Source organism: Rhipicephalus sanguineus, chromosome 3, assembly GCF_013339695.2.
Source record: "Rhipicephalus sanguineus isolate Rsan-2018 chromosome 3, BIME_Rsan_1.4, whole genome shotgun sequence".
NCBI classification, from domain to species: Eukaryota; Metazoa; Arthropoda; class Arachnida; order Ixodida; family Ixodidae; genus Rhipicephalus; species Rhipicephalus sanguineus.
In genome coordinates, this window is record NC_051178.1 from 201,409,843 (window position 1) to 201,427,191 (window position 17,349).

The following is a 17,349-nucleotide window of genomic DNA, read 5'->3' on the forward strand; positions in this document are numbered from 1 at the left end:
GCCGAGATGGCGTTGCCCCTTGGGGGGTTATAGCTCTCTCGATTTGCTCGCCCAGCAACCTCGTGCTGCGTTCAGATAAAGGCGCAAACCCGACGTCATGCTGTCGCTGTCGTCCTCGAAGGCGCGGTGTACATAACATTCATATTCTGTGCCATAACTGACGACGTACACGGCCGTCGCATTCCGTGAACGTCGTCTCGGTCTGTGCACTTTTAACCTCCCCGTCCTTAGCTCTTCTTCTGGTAGACTACATGTGTGCTAGAATTCGCATTCGAAAATTCGTTGGACATGAATACGTCTTCCTGCAATACTTCAAAGCTACCGACCTAATTGTGATCATCTAGACTCAAGTTCTCTCTCTCATTTACTCCCCCATTCACTTCTTCACGTGTACGGTAGTAAACTGGACAAAGTAGAGCTAATCTTCTTGCCTCTCCTTCATTCCCCTCTCTTCAATATCTGTGGATGCACTTATCTAAGTAGAAATGCGGGTGTGTTGAGCATCCGGTGGATGCAGGCGTGATGTTGATTCGTAGTAGGACAGTAGGACAAAATGTTAACTATAGCGAGCGGGCGAATGGGAGGGAACCGACTGCGAATGTTACGTATCATCATTGATGACCCCCCCCCCCCCCTCTTATTTTGTTTTTAGTTGGCGCTTCTTGCTGCCTGGCGTACTGGAAGTTGTCAGAAAAAGAGAAAAGTACACACGGTTACTTGTTTGTCGCTCCAATGTTTTTGTGAGTACTCTAACGATTGTTAGTTTGATAGATTTCTCTACAGCGACGTGACCATTCGTTAATTACACAGCTAAGCTAGGGCGATGTGGGCAACCCGAGTGAAGGTGACTGTATAGGTGGCTATGCTTGGCGAACTTGAACGGGCATCGAACGTTTTCTACTTAAACGAGAAACGAAAGTATATGCTTACAGCAAGAAAAAAAATTGAGATCTCGTCGGGACTGATTGAGATCTCGTCGGTATCCCGAGGGGAAGGCGTATGTGGCAGTGAGCATCAACCACGAGGGGATAATCACAAACTCGACGACGGTCCGGACGACGGCAGCGATTGCGTTGGCCTTGCTGGACAACAGGAGGTCCACGATTTACAGCGACTCGACATCAGCGATCAGAGCATTTGCCAAGGGCACCATCTCGGAACCGGCCTTGCGGATCCTCCGGGACGAGAGCATCGAGCCACACACACTTGTCTGGTTCCCAGCTCACATGGGACAGATCGAGGGAGCCCCGCCCGATCTCATGAGTCGGCCCACATAGCTGCGCGAGGACTATAGTAGCTGGGTTGGAAGAGCGAAGGCTTGGCAGGGAGGACAGGACGACACAGAAGAACAGACGCTCAACTATCAACCGTAACCAGGCAGCCATTCTGGAAGGACACCACACCATACGAGTCAATTGCCTCTCGGACTGAGACAAAAAGTTCGTCGTGTGGAACAGAGTAGAATAAGTCCTCAATGTCCACCGACAGCATGTGGTTATAGTAGACCGCGTAGCTACCAGAGGGCGTGTTGAGGTTTTGGAGAATCGGGACCCTCCCACCTCGTATAACGAAATCACCAAGCATTTTTGCCTGGGGCGAAGACAGTGCCCTCCACCACACAGAAAATTAAGCAGACCACAGGCTCTGGCACTCGGGCTACTTCAGGTCGGGGCGTACCCTAACCCCACGCTATTGCACGAGATCTATCCTGAAATACAGCCAACTAATGCATGTTCATTATGCGCAGATATCGCTAATCTCGAACATATGCTCTGGCGGTGCCCCGCGTTACACGGCGGCGAAGTCACCACGCAGTCAAAATGGGAAGATGCTATTACCAGCTCCGGACTCGAAGCACAACTATGGGCAGTCCAACGGGCCCGCGACGCAGCAGAGAGACTTGGCCTTTCTGTTCCGACGTGGGAGCGGCCCGCAACGTGCTAGGACGCGTTCCGAGGGACCGAAATAAAGTTTATTCATCCATCCATCCATCCATCTCGTCGAAAGGCGACGAGTGAAAACAGGCTCCGATCTCTCACCATCAAGCTTAACGAACTAACCCAGTCCAACATTTGCTGCGTTTAAGCGCTAGCGAATCTCGATTAGTGGTTGCCGCGCCGTTCGCGGAGGAATCAGCGAGGCGTGTCTTTTATCCAAAAGAGGCTTTTGAAAGTGGTGCCCCATTACGCGGAAAACGTTACATAAAAAAAAAAAATTGCGAGCACGAAACTGCCAAACGAGTGCATCTCTCACTTTCGCAGCGTCGATGGGCAGAATGTGCGGGTGAGGAAGCGCGAGAGGGAGATTGCGTGAGAGGGGCCTGTATCGGGTGTTCCGTTTTTCCTTTGTTTGCTCGCGTGCCCGTCTTCTTTGAAAAGCGCACTTCATCATCAGCGGCGACGGGGCAAGGGTACGGAGCCCTCCCTCCTGCTTCTCTCTGGGTAACCGGGCGACGACAAAAGGGTGGGTAGCCGCGCTACGGTGTAATTGCTTCGGTGGCGCGAGCGCCGCTCATCTTCCTGACGCCACTGGCGAAGCGGCCGCAGAAGGAGCCAGTATAGTGGGTCCCGCGCGTCACGACGACGCCAGTCGGCCGACGACGACAACGACATTAAAGAACGACATGAGGAAAACTTCCCGGAGGAGACCTGCCTCTTGTGCGCCGCTAGTGTGGTGTGGCATTGCGCACGTGCGCCGGGAGGGTGTGCGGAGGGTGTGGAGGTGGGGATTGGAAAGGCCCCCGCGGCGTCGGCGGGCGATCGTGCGCGGTGTACGGAGCAGCCAGAGGCCAGCCCCTCGCGCGTCGCTCCTCTTCTCCGACCGGCGTTCGACCTTCACATCGGCGAGCGAGTGAGGTGCAGGCCCACCTCCCCGTCGGCCGCGGAGAAGAGAAAACGAAGTAAAAGAAGACGTTCAGTCGGTTCAGCGGCTCCTCGCCGGCCAGCGGGACAATAAATACAGAGACGGAAAAAAGAAAAAGAAAAGTGCCCGAGCACACACCGGCGGCGATGCAAAAGAACAGCAGCAGCGGACGGGGGAGCCGAGAAGGGAAATAGCGCTGCGGCGGTCCTCCGCGGTTGGACTGGAGGTGCGCGAGAGAGGAGGAAGACCTGAGCCCGGAGGCACGAACGACGGTTTGCGAGAAGACTTCGCTTTCGGTCTCGCCGGTCGTGGCGGTGCTTGCTGGCGCGGTGTCTTCGCCGCCGCCGCCTGCGCGCGCGCTTTTCGTTATCGGTTTAGGAGGAGCGTGTAAACAGGAGCGGCACGCCCGCGTCCCTGTAGCCGTGCAGCACTCGACGCTAAAGAGGATGCCTGTCGACGTATTCTTCTTCTCCGGCAGTGCTCGTCGTGCGGCCCAGTGTTGCTGTTAGTCTCGTGCGCCGCGAGTTCTGTGTGCAGTCGAACATGGAAGTGTCTCGCATCCATCGTCGGCCACCGTCCCTTCAGCGCCAGAGTAGCATCCGGCTCTGGGATCTCGGGTGGGGCCTTTGGGGAGCGTTCAAGTTCGTGCTGGCGTCGCTGCTTGCCGGGCCGCTGCGGCGCGCCCGTCTTCTGAGCGGGGAGCCCGACACGCCTTCTTCGCTGACGTCTTCGCCCGAAAAGCAGTCGTCGCGGTGGGTCTCGAAGAGCAGCTTCAAGGCATCCCAAGTATGCGGCGGCCGCCGCTCGTGGATTACGTGGGTGGCGGTGCTGGCCAGTCCGCGCGTGTGGCTGAGCGCCGCCACCGGTTTCGCCTGGTTGCTGGTCGCTCGCTGGACGTCGCTGATCAACTTGACCCTTCGCTGGATCTCCGCTTTCTTGGCCGCGCTCAAGGAGGCCGACGCCAAGAGCACCCGGTGAGCCAGCCGCTAAAAACGGGAGCCAGGGCACGTGGTGCGAAGAATGACGCTGTCGTTGAAATGCTGCGGTCATTAGTTCGTGCAGACGACGGTACACTTGAGTCATGGATTTCTATACTGCTAGCCTGCGCTAATATTAGCGTGATAACACTCAGGTTTCGGGAGCTAATCTATTCGACAGTCAAGAGACCGCAACAAAGTGCTTGAAACTTTCACACGTTCGCTGATACAGCAATGCGCATGGTGCGCTGTCAGCACTCCGTCGGGCTTTTAGCGCAACAAAGCTAGTCTGAACATCATGACTTGATGCAAATGGTAATAGTCGCTGTGGTATCTCTGAAGGCAGTCGTAATCTGAGCACGCTGAAGACAGTAAACTTGTACTGTTGTGAGCGGTAAAGTTGCTGGCAGGAGAGAGCCGGCGACATAGCCTCTTAAATACGCCATGTCTATTGCTTAAATACGGCGTTTTCGATTCCATGTTCTTAAATATCGCCTAAACGTGAAATATCTAGTTACAAAAAAAAGCTAAATCAGAGATTGTTGCTTGCAGGAATTTATTCGATTACATTTCAGTGCTCGCGTTCACCAGCCTCAAGCCTCTGACTCAGGTCAGGTTTGGGAAGGAAGATAAATCATAAAGCGTAACACCTTGTATTTTTGGAGGTACCTGTTAACTGTCATATCAGCATGCTCGGTTTTTGCTGTTTGGACATGAGACTGGTAATCGATTTAGTCATCTCTACGTGTATTTATTACAGGGGAACTTTTACTCATTAAAGATACATAGCTGACAGCGAAATGTTGTCGCGCTAGCTGGATTTAATGGAAGCTCGGCCGTCACTTAGCAAAATAGCTGAATTGCACTAATAACTTCTTAATGAAATATTCGATTTATGCTTGACAGTATTTACATTGAATATGCATAGGGCAGTAATGAAAGTTGCATCTATGTTGCACAAATTTTGTAATTTGCATTCGTTCCGAGAAATGAGTTGTCGCAGTGCCTTGATGATCCGGTTATCTGCATTAAAATTGTTTACGAAGAATGCACTTTTATCTATTCTAGATAAGATGAATGAATAGGAAGTTGACTAGTTAGACATCACGGTGCGATTTGTCGTGCAAGCAATCCAATTTACATGACAGAATTGCGCCGTCCTCCATACGCACTCTTTAATGGCGCAATTTCGGTTAAAAACGTGCACGTCTAGTGTCGTATACGTATGACGCAATCAACGAGCGTAATATATGAATTCATCATACTCGCTTCGATAACGTAATTAGCGAGCTTGATACATTTATTTATAGTTGCTTCCACGTTTCGGCTCTTCCCTTTTATCAGAATGTAGACAACATAGTGATAAGGGGACTTTCATATCGACGATCCTGTGGGCTTTTACGATTTGATCGGTGGCGACTGTCGCATACTAATTAGGTGCCCCATGGAAGCGTGACGCGCGCGCCGTGTCTTCAGCCAGAAGTTAAGTGCCGGCGGCGATCCGCGTTATCGGTGCACACGAGTGGTTCAGGGTGCATTATGAATTAATTGGTATGTTCGCAGCATGTAGTGCAAGCTTAGCCGTTTACGTGCCGCTGTGTCTCGTTGCAGAGGCCACGTGGTGAAGTATGTTTGTGTCAACGTGTGCTCGCTGAGGTCACGTTCTCTCTTTTTGCTGTAGTTCCTTTCGAAAGTTCAGGTCATAGAGAGGTATTTCTTGATTCTTTGGCGCGACACCTATACACGCCCGTTCGTTGTTTGTGCCGTTGTCAGCACGATGTCTGTTCCTGCGAAGTTCTGGGCGCGGTGCTGTCGTAGAAAGAAGACTGAAGACCTATTGTCAGCATCGCGGCACAGACCACAGCTTGTGCTTTACGTAAAGGCTCACATAACAAAATTTCTTCAACGTACGTACGCGTAACTACAACCTTCCCCGCTTCCACAGCGCATGGTAGCCAACTGTTACGTGCCCTGGCTAAGCTAACTGTCTGGACCTGCCCCCTCTTCCTCTCTCAATGAAGCGGATTTAGACTGTGTAGTATAGATGCTTTATTAAACTGTGCGTTACCTTTGTATGCTGACCACACTGTAAATGAGGAGCAATGAATTTAAATAGTCCGTGCACGTCATGCGGACCGCAATCTCCTTGGTAAAAGTCGTCGCATTTTCCCAAAACGTTGTTGTTCAAGCAGTCGCTCTAGGAATGCTATTGTGATCCTGGAAGAAGTAACCGCATATTTTGTCTCTGCATATTGTGTCTCGAAGTCTTTCGGCAAAATATGTATTTTTATCTCGAAGGTCTCAAGCCCCATATATATCCTAATGGCTCGTTGTCGCGGTAGACCTGTCAGCACGTCGTTTTGCACGATGTCTGTTATGGAAAGTTTCCGTCGTTTCGCTACTTCCTCCTGTGTATGCCGCATGTAGACGCTGCTGCAGCTGCGAGAGAAATTACTCGTCCAGTTTTTCCGCGTCTCTTGAGTTATAACGCATGACTTCTTTCGTGCGGTCGCTGAAACGCCCCGTCTGCATTACCTTCCGTCTCTCCCCTCTCTCTCTTCTCCTCCTTCTTCCATTTACACCACTGCGGCGGCGGGTGGTGCCATATACTTGCTGCCTCGGCTTATCGCTTATCGCGACGTTTTCACCCGGCGGGTTTGCTTTTCCCACCACACAGAAGAGGCGTAGGCAGGAAGGAAGCCGATTATTTGTGTCGCATCAACACCGTTACACATTTCGTGTGAGACGGCGTCTGTTTGCCCTCGCGAAGAGCCGCACCGCATGCCTGATTTGTGCGCATCTGCGCGCGCGTACGTGCGGTGGCATGTATAACATGTCGTCATGCTCCGTCGCGCCCGGTTGGTTGCGCAAGCTCACGCAGTGGCGGCTTGCTTCTGAACGTCCCTCTTTCTCATCGGGTTTCATACCAGTACACCAGAGGGAAATATGGCGCTAGTGTCTATGTGAGCTGCAACACATGGCACTTCAGCCAGCTGGGGAATGATGGGTGGTACATGGATTCGCCTAAGCTTCGTTCTTTCGGCTTTGTGTGGCCTGCAGCCGCTTTGTCACAAGACGAAGTTCAGCAAAAGTTCAGCAGTCCCACTTAAACGCCTTGACCCTTTTAGGCTGACCAATGGAAACCGGCTGAAGAGTTTCACAACGAACCATTCTTTTATCCGAAACAAAAGCCAAAACACACCAACAAACAAATCCACAAGTGCGTTCGAAGCCGCGAGCACCAAGACTAGGCAAATCCGTGTACTACCCAACATTTCCATTAGAGTTCACTCTTAATCTCCATGGTGGCTGAACGATCGCAGTGCCACAGTTCTTTCTAGTTAATGCACTAAAATCTTGTTAATTAGATCTCATTTAATTCGAACTTACAGTTAATTCGAACTGACGCCCTGGTCCGGGCACAGCACCGTGTATTTCTATGGGGAAAACTCCCGATAATTCGAACGCGTCGGTATCCCCAACGGTCAATTCGAACTGGGAGTCCCTGGTTTTCGTTGCTCCTCACAGAAGTCGACCCAAAGTGATCACGATGTGTTGCAAAAACAAACCAAACCAAATTTACTAGAGATTCAAAACAACGAAACAGCAGCATTTCTTAGCAGGTGAGAATTCAGACGCTGCGCTGGAGCTCTTAGGCAAGCTGCAAACGATGCTCATGAAATCGCGACAGAAGAAACGCAATAGCAAATGCAAATTACTGATTACTTATAATTTCGATCGCGTAACTCTGCCATGTAAATAAACGTGTTTTAGAGAATGGCGTCGAACAATATATTTCACATTGAGGCTAACTGCGCACATGAATGCATGTCGGTGCTTGTTTCTGGCGCATCACTGATTGATCACTTAATTCTGTACGCTCTTAAAGCTCCATGAACTTAATTTACGAAATCACCTGCCGCAAACGTGTGTAGTAGCGCCTAGTTCGCGATAGCGAGTCCAGGTGGCTTCTTTTGGTTCTGCCCGTGCACTGTGGTGCGATGTCTGTTCATTCTAGCGTCCGCCCGCTAATTCGAACAATTTTATAGTCCCCTTCGAGTTCGAATCAAGGACCTTTTACTGTATTGTAGGAAACTCTGTGTTCTTTCTGTACCATGCCAGATGTGTTGCTGGCGTCTTTTTCTTTCGTCATCTGCTCCAATGCAGGCACGACCGCGGTCGTGGTGCGGCGTTGACCCAACGCGGGAAGCGACGAGCATCATTGCGTTGCTGTTTCATAAATCTCGGCGGCGTGCATCACCCCGGTTGTCGGTGCACCGAGTCTGCCCTCGGGCGAGTTCCGATTGCCGAGGTCGACATCAGCGATGCGCTCGAGCGTCCTCTTTCCGCGCGCCAGATTATATTTGCATCCGCGTTTTGTGCCACGCGCGTCGTCTGTGCTCCGCTCGACGAGTTTCCGTGCTGTGGCGTGTCGTCATTAGGCCGGCCCGTAATCGGCAGGGAATCGTTATTCGCGCCGCTTTTTCCCCGATACGCGCCGCAAATGAATGCCGTCGTTCTTGTTTTTTTTCTCTGTTTGATCGCGCTCTTCTTTTCTCTTTTCCTCTAACCTTGACACCATCGGATGCTGTGCGACGTCGTCACCTTTCCGGCGCCGAGTTTTCACCACCATCATTGGGGCAGTGTACGGGACTGATCCATCACCATCACCAGTCTGACTGCGTCCACTGCAGGGCAAAGGCCTCTCCCATGTTTCGCCAATCAACCCGGTCCTGTGCTTGCTGCGGCCACGTTGTATACCCGCAAACTTCTTGATCTCATCTGCCCACCTAACTTTCTGCCTTCCCCACGCGCGCTTGCCTTCTCTTGGCTTCTAGTCCGTTACGTTTAATGACTAGTGGCGATCTTGCCTTCGCGCTACGTGCCCTGCCCATACCCATCTCTTCTTGGTTTCGACCAAGATGTCCGTGACACCCGTTCGTTCCCTGGTCCACTCTGCTCTCTTCTTGTCCCTTAAGGTTACACCTACCATTTTCCTTTCCATGGACTGTTACATCTGGGCGCTATTCTGGACATTGTCAAATTCCTCCGTGTTGTCACATTCCGCCATTAGTAAACACCGATTGGCCCAGAGGGCTGCTACGACCTCTCTGATTGGCTTAAAGTGCCGTCATTGCGAAGTTTGGCAAGATGGTGGAATTTGACGGTGTCCAGGATAGCTCTGCTGCTGGACTCGATCGGATTCTTTTGATCGGATCAGAGAGTGTGCGGCCGCCCAACAAGCCAAGCAAGCAAGCAAGCCAGCAGGCATTGGGAATGTTGCAACGGTGATGGCAGGAATAGACACCTCGGGTATGCCTCGGGGGCCACAGATAAGCATGCGCAGGATTTCAGTAGTAGTTTAGTGTCTCTTTATATTGCCGGCGCCATATCACACTGCAACATTTCGCGTACAGGCGATCAGTAATGAGGACCAACCCAACACCACCTCTAGGTGGTGTTGACCAACCACGGTGTAGGACCAACCCAGAATGTATTATTTATTGTCGATTCCGTTACCACATACCCATTGTACAACAGCCTATTGACATGTTGTTGCGCTTTTTGCGCACAACTAGTCTCATAGACAGACTTTAAGCAGTGTCGTTTATCGTATTATTGTTCTTTTTTCTTCTTTGTAACATCTCTTTTCTATCATCTTTCACTCCCCTTTCCCCAGCACAGGGTAGCCAGCCGGTCCTCCTATTGACGTGTAGATGTATGGTATGTTGTCGAAAGCTTATTTTAAACGACCTCCAACTACGCATACGTTACTAATGGAAACTGGTGCAAACAAACCGTGTTGTTAGCTTTCTGTTTTTTGTTCCTTTACACAAGGTGCTAATTGCTGTGCCGTCACAAATGTGTAGTTACACCTTCAGAACTCTCCTATAAGCACACAGATATTAAGTCTAATCTCTCTACAAATAGAAAATAAAAAAAGAAGCACCTAAATAAGACTTTCATTACGCTTTTACAGTTGCCAAAAATTTTTTTTTTTCGGGGAGGAGGGTTTAACCATACTTTATGTATGTACGTGCGTGCGTTCGTATGTATGTATCTATATATAAATATGCGAAATTGAAAAAGTTCGGGTAGTTTACCTATATTTGCAACTTGCTTCTCATCTACTGCGTGCTTTAGCTTAAGGGGGGACGCGGCTTTCGTATCGCGAAAAATGGCAAAAAAATCGATTTTTTGAAAATCACATTTTCAGTTTCTGTAGCCCTTTTTATATCCGATTCCAAAATATCTTCACCGAAAACCGCGTAGAAGTGCTATAAAAAAATTGTTGCGCCTACCGAGGTGGCGAAAATTATTGGGGAAATCGCAAAAAACACTGATTTTCAAAAAATCGTAGCTCCGCAACGACGCCACCGGGCGCCGATATCTTGGGCTCATCGGAAAGCGCATTTCTCCGTCTTCAAATTCCCCGCCGCAGCTGGCTCCTCCCTTCGCAAACAAACGCACAAAAAAGCAAATGTTCGAAGGTCGTTTCGAGCCCTCCGATTGGCCGCGTCCGCCATGTTGCCCCAGCGCGCCTCGCCATTGGTCCGATGCTCGCTCCGGGAGATCGTCGTCTGCAGCTCGTGCGTCTCGAGCTCACGGCTGTCGAAAGTCGCGCTACTGGCGCTACTTCGTTGCGTGTTCGCAATCGCTCTGTGTTCACGGCTCGACGATAACTTTGAACAAGAACTACGTTTTAGTTTGGAGCTACTAGCGGAAGCTCGGTGGGATTACGATGGCGCGCCGCACTCGTAGCGAACATAGCAAACGCGCGTCTCGGACCGACTTTCTAGCGTTGACTCGTCGGATCCGTGGTTGGAGGTTCTGCTTATGCGCACTTCGGATGTCGTGACGAAGATGATCGCAGGACGACTCTTTGTACTCGCGACCACGCCTTACGAACTTTGAAACATCGGGCACCGCGGCCGGCGCGTCTACTGCTCGGAGTCGTCACTAGGCCTAACTCCGCTCACGGCGTCGGCACGCGAGACGAACCTCGAACTTTGCGGGCAAGAGCAACGCGTTAGCGGACTCGTGGCAGTGTGCTTCTTCGCAAGGAACGAAGCGCTTCCCCCGCCGGCTTCTCGGTACAGCGGATGGTCATTTTACGCATCGGCAGCGGACCCCACGGCCAAGCTCGTCGCGCAGCGGGCGCGCGTCGGCGTCCCGCAATGCGAGGCCAAACACGTTGCGCGCCTATTTTTCGTCGCCGCACCTAGGCATATTGCGCATCGTCACCGAATGCCGCCACCCAGCACATCGCGTGCTGACTTCCCGGACTATGCGGCCGATCACTTAGAAGTGAAATAAAGCACTGTTGATGCAATTTAGGCGCGCTTGGAGCCGTGCGTGGTATCGCCGTAAGCGCTCATGAATCATCTGAAAAAATAAAAGCCTCGCAGAAAACCGTGTCCGCGACCGGATGAATGATGAAGCGCATCGCAGGCGAGGTTTACAAATTAGCTTGACGAGTGAAAGAGGGAGATGAATTCGTATCTGCCCAGTTCGCGTCTTGAATAAACTGCTAAGGAATTCCTATTCCACCAATGTCTTGGCCATAACTGCCTGTTATTTAGGAGGAAGTGATAGGTTGCCATGATGAGAGCCGCTTTTAGTATCCTATAAAAATGATTCAATGATCAATTGCAATCAAGACTGTTAATTATGTTAATGACAGCATGAATACAAGAAAGCTGGCAAATCATCATAGTACATGACCTACTTGAATTACAATATCTTGTTTTTTGTCATGTCTATTACACCACTTCATAACTTCGTTTAAAATTCATGCTACACGTTCTTTGTATATCAGAAAAGGATTTTAAGAAAAAAGAAAGAAAACAAAGGCACAACCGATGAAAGGCCACATGTGCAGGAGGTCCAACCTTATAAAACACCTTAAAGATCACAATCTTCTTGTGTTTTAGAGAAGCAAGGCACCTCAAACTAAAGACAGGGCACTCAAGAAAGTGCACATTACGAAGGACTCAAAAGATTACGACCCCAGTGCCTTTTGATGAAGTAATATCGTTGGTACAACTTTAAAAGCCGTTTTCTCAAAACGACTTTTCTTGCTTCCTGCTTCGCTTGTTCCGCTGATTTCTCACTGACCGCTGGGTCTATTTCAGTTCCGTTTTTTGTTCTATATTCCTTGAAGCACAGTTCAGGGCGTGACATTCTTGATTTTTCAGTATGGCGTTTTGATAATTAGCTGTTTGACGAGTTGCAGAAAGCCTCGATGCCTGTTGCGCAGTCACCTCATGAAAAAGGAAAACTAAAAAAAAATTTGTTGCAAATAAAAAAATCTAAGAATGTCACGCCCGCAATCAGACATCTTAGAATGCATAGCACTTTGAACGAGTTTCCTATCGCATTTTTTAAGCGAGTCAGACTCGGAACAAGAGCAGAAGGTGAAATATATTGTAAATCAAAAAGTTGTAAAGATATATTCATGAAATTTCTACAGTAGCATTAAAACAACATTTCAAATAAGTGTGCCAATTTTCATCAAAATCCATGAAGAAATAAGAAAGTTGGTACCGAAAGCCACGTCCCCCCTTAAGGACAATGATGGCCAGATAGTGAGAACGGTGTCGTAAGTTGTTTTCCTGATCTCAGTGACCTCCTTGCAATGCTGGTTGAATGCACTGTGTTTAATTGATGCGCACTTTATTTAAATCAACGTTTCTGGAAACCTTGCTTTAGAGAGGGTCCTCAACTGTGCGATATTAATGCGGAGCTCTCCATCATAAGGAACATCTGTAGATATATAGTTACATTGTTACTTTGGTACATTATAAGCACAACCAATCTCATGTTTACCATTTTGTAATGAACGTGGTATAGCGATTCGCTAATGAGCCCATCAAGAACTTATTCTCCGGAATCCCCCCCCCCCTTTTTTTTACTTTAAATGTTTGTTGCTTCTCGTCGCAGAACACATTCGAGAATGTGCTCCGCTGCCAAAGGTCTCGTCGCAGCGTTTCGTTCCACCTCCCAATGCGGAGTGTCGATGACTTCTCTGACGATTATCCGTGATTCCATTCTTCTGGAGTTTGAAAACGCCTGGCATGTGTTAGGCTCAGCGAACGCGTTCGGTTTGCCGTTACTTTCTTTTTTTCTTTTTTGCAGCATGCTGGGCGCATTGTGCATCGCGGGTGTGACATGTTGGGCAAAAAAAACCAAAGTTCGAATTCTTTTTCTTTTTCTTTTTTTTTTTTAAGCGGGTGTCTCTGGAAGCGAAGCGCTAGCGGCTCACTTCGCGCGGGCCGTGTGGAAGGAATAAGAGAGAGAGAGAGAGAGAGAGAGAGAGAGAGAGAGAGAGAGACGGAAAAAATTTAATGCACGTGTAGTGGAAGGAACATTGCCGTGTGGCGTGGATATGCGTTTGCGCAGCCGGCACTCTGCTACCGGTGGGGGCAGACGCCGCCGCCGAGATCTGCTTGCTTCTGCTTCTTTTTTTCCCACCCTTTACCGCGTCGTACTACGCGCAGTCTTAACTTCCCCCACCACCGCGCACTTTCACTTTCACTTTGCTTTCCTGCATCTTTCATTTTCTTTAGGTTTCGCTTTTATTTATTAATCTTTTTTTTTCCTCGCCACGGCGAAACGACGTTTCCACGTACTTTCGCGCCGTGACGATGTCTTGAGGTGGTGGCGAGATAGGCGAGATGTCTTCTTCTCTTCATCTCACATCGTCGTGAAGCGCAGGGTGCCCGCGTATTTCTGTTTCCTTTCTCGTTTTTTTTTTCTTTTTGCCGTCGCTGTCGGATACATCCTGTACGTAGCCGTTTCGTTTCCCGCTCTGTAGCACCGAGTTGACGGGTAGAACGTCGAGAGCATTGCGATAGATTGGTTTGTACAGCTGCTGCCTTTAAAGTGATCGTTTGATTGCTTGACCAGCCGCGGTGGACCCAGTGTTTCTGAACGCGAGTTAAACTCCCGGCCGCCGCGTCGGTATTTCGGTGGGCGCGAAATGCAGTAACAATTTTAAAGAACCCCAGCTAGTCAAAACTGCATAGCAATTTCCATCTCCTTGGTAATTTTCAATTCAGTAATTTTCGTCTGAGTAGGAAAGAGACTGAATACGCACAATGGAATTGGTAAGTTAGCAACAGTCATCATCATCATAACTTTCAGCATATTTAGGTCCACTGCAGGCGAAAGGCCTTTTCCAGTGATCTCCAGTTTACCCTATCTTATATTGTTACTAAAACAGATAAAAAATACTGTTTTGTAAGACAAAACATCTTCAATATGCGACGTTTGGTGGCAGTTTTGTATACGCTTGATTGCTTTCTTACAAATGATAGTCGGATTCAGATTTATAGTGTTGGCATTGAGTTCTTCAGGGCTTATGTATTTTTTTTACTAGGTTAGAAAGCTAGGTATTCATGTGCTTTCTGTATGTTTTGCTGTACTGAATTACATGAACACAACAGTGAAGAAAAAAAAAAAACTCTCATGGAGATCAAAATATGGCACCAAAGGTGGTGTCACACTCCGACACTTGCTCTCATCTTCTGCAACTGAAGCGTTTGCATTTCTAACACAGTATGGCCTTCCTTATTATGATGGATTACATCTCTTGCGTTAAATCTTTCCTGTCTTTGTCATTAATAGCCTTGCTCCCTGTATTAGCAACGACGATGAAAGTAGGACGCAACTGTTGGTTCTTCCTTGTGAACCACCATCCTCTTCTCAAGGCCGGTTGTTTTGTCCTTGTCGTTTTTTGTTATGACCGTGTGTTGCTTGTGCTGCAATATCTCGTAATTATGTACCAACACACCCAGCTCACCACTTAAATCTAATTTGCAAAATCGTGAATTATGGCATAGTGGGCATCTCGCAACTGTACTTGTAGTAGGCATGCAATCTGGGAGAGTTTAAAACGGCCAATGTTACAGGCACAGCTGCTTCTTTCCTTGTGGCACAGTTGAGGTGTCCACTGAGAAGTGAACACTAGCTAGCGAATGAGAAGGCGATGCAAATGGGGCCCCGATTATGCTGTTGCGTTCTACTCTTGAAGGCAAAGCTCAAGTGTCCTCCAAGTTCTTTGCCCTTAGAGAATTTTTGCACTTAGATAAATGCTTAGTTCTGTTGTAGGTACACATTTCTTGTAATCTCATTTGTTCAGGTGCATCACTTTCATTATTTCAAGCTCTACTTGCTGCCACACACCGATGGCTGGGTACAACTAAGGAATGCACGTGAGGTCAGTTTTCCTGTGAAGATGTAGCTTAAGGAGATACGACAATGCTGACATGCAACTTGAGTACATCAGTAAACACTTCTCTCATAGGTAGCGTGAAAGCCTGAGATTTAGAGCGATGTCTTCTTTACTGTCATCTCAACTGGTCACAATTATTCCTCAAGCAGGAGGTGTTCGCTTATCTGCACCAGTGATGTGCACCATGAATACAAGCCATACCAAAAGTGGTAATGAATTTTTAAAGAATTTGACCATGGGGGATCAATACATATGCATACAAGCTGTCATGAGCATTTTTTTATTTGCAAGCTAGCTGAAGAAAAAGGTGTGGGTGGTTGGTATTCATGGGATGGCTTGGGGGCAAAACATATTTGAGATGAAAGGCATGATGTGCCTAGTTTGTTGTTATTATGGGTTCTGGTGTTGGGATGGTGATTCTGACTGCCAAGGACAAAATGTTGTTGCTTGGCAATGCTTCTCATAATTCATAGGTTTCCATGGCTTACTTCACACCTCATAGGCAGCCTTCCATCCATTTCCATTGCGAGCTTTGTGAACAGCTTGGCAATGCTTTATGTTTGCCAAGACCTGGCCTCTGTATTATCTTGGTGGTATGTGCTCTCTAAGAAATGGCTTTCCGCAGACGTTTCCTGTTATCTTTGTTCACTGCTTTATGGCTTGCAGGTTGTGTGAACAGCATATCAGCTATATAGTGCATTAGTAGTATTTTTGTGCTGAAGTATGCCTTCCAAGCTCTTTCAAGGTTACCCTTGGTATCCTTCTGTTACAGGAGTTAATCTCTCGTAGGTGAGACAAGTCAAAACTTTTTCTAACGTGTCCTTGTATTTCACACTTTCACCTTGGAGTGTGCATGAGGTTGACGCATGTCACAGCAATAATATTCCAGTATACTGTCAAAGTTCACTACATGGTTGGATATAGAGCTTTAGCACTGCAGTATGCTTAATTGGTTTTATGGCACTAACACACTGCACTTCATCTTTTATTTACTGCTTTCTTACTATTGGTTGATGGTGCTCACCTGTCTTGTTCTAATGTGCTTATTTGAATGTTCATGCTTGGTTTGATTAGATGCTCTTGATGCTTGACTCCATGTGTTTAAGTGGTAGGGGATGTATTTACACGATTAAAGCTGGAGGAATGTACTTTTACAGAGTGCTGGCATTTTAGATTCCCTTGTTTTGTTCTTAAAAAGGCAGCCTTTTTTGTAAGACAACCGATGAAATTTGTCATGCGTGCAGATGGACCAGCTGTGCCATAGGAAATTGTTTGTCTTGCAACAGTATTCATGCAGTTACCCAGCTGGTTTTTGTGACGGTTTTCTTTAGGTTACAGGTTTGGGTTCTGCTTATTGGCTTGAGACGTGCTCACCCTTGGGAGCAGTAGACGAAAGTGTGAAAGAACACAAAGAATAGGGGCCAGGTGGAGGAGCTGCTAGAACGCAGAACTGTAACAGCTGTGTGGGAGATCTGTCAGAAGCAAACAAGCGGCAGCCTGAAGGGGAGAGAGAGAGGAGTGAAAAGGGGGTTGGAATGAAAAGCTAGAAACAAAGTGACAGCTCGTTGGAAACCAGCCTATCTGGCCAGGTGTTGTGGCATGAGTGTGTTAGGGCAGTGACGTAGTAGTTTGCATGTGGTTTATTTTTCTGAATGATTAACAACCGGCCATGGAAAAGCATATGGTGAAAAAGTAAGGCTTTTTTGTTTCTTTTCTTGCCAAGCAGCTTCAAGTGCAGCTGGTACGTTCAGCAGAACAGATAATTTACATTCTTGTAGACCACAACACAATTCTGAACATAAGTTTGCAGGATTCCTGTTCATTTCTTTTTTGGTCCATTATTACGACAGCTTGCTTCTGGCAATCAGTTTATTAAGCGTTTGTTTAGCTTATCTGGACCATCCTTTCTTTTCTTATCATTTTTCCTGATAAAGGGCCTTGTGCTGATGGTATCTTAAGTGTAGCTGCTGCTAGCCATGACATGAACCATCCCAAAGCCCCTGCACAAACTATTGTCTCTTGAAATAAATATAGTTAGTTATTGACTCTTATAAAATACATGCCTTTGGTGCATCTGCAGATGTGCCTCCATGCCTTTTGTCTGGTGCATGTATTCGGTGACAGCTACGTTCAACAATATTCAGGCCTTTGTTTTACAAAGACTTCAGTGGCTCAAGCATGTTAACTTGAGCATCAGGGCACTGGAGAGGACAGCAGTCAGTGATATGGGATAGACATAAGAAACCAAGGTTTCATTATTTTTTTTTTTGTAAG

At 48.0% G+C, this 17,349-nt stretch overlaps 1 protein-coding gene across 3 annotated transcripts in view; it reads left to right on the forward strand.

The window, feature by feature from the left end:
- The window catches only part of LOC119388120 (uncharacterized), a 96,779-nt gene that overhangs the window by 41,678 nt on the left and 37,752 nt on the right, over positions 1 to 17,349 (forward strand). The window contains exon 1 of one of the 3 annotated variants that reach the window (XM_037655755.2): positions 3,330 to 3,836. The exons of 1 other annotated variant lie outside the window; for it this stretch is intronic. In XM_037655755.2, coding sequence (XP_037511683.1) covers positions 3,406 to 3,836 — 431 coding nt within the window. In that variant the 5' untranslated portion in view covers positions 3,330 to 3,405. Of the gene's footprint in view, positions 1 to 3,329; positions 3,837 to 17,349 lie in introns of those variants that run through there. One more of the 3 variants, XM_037655762.2, reaches the window with a different exon arrangement.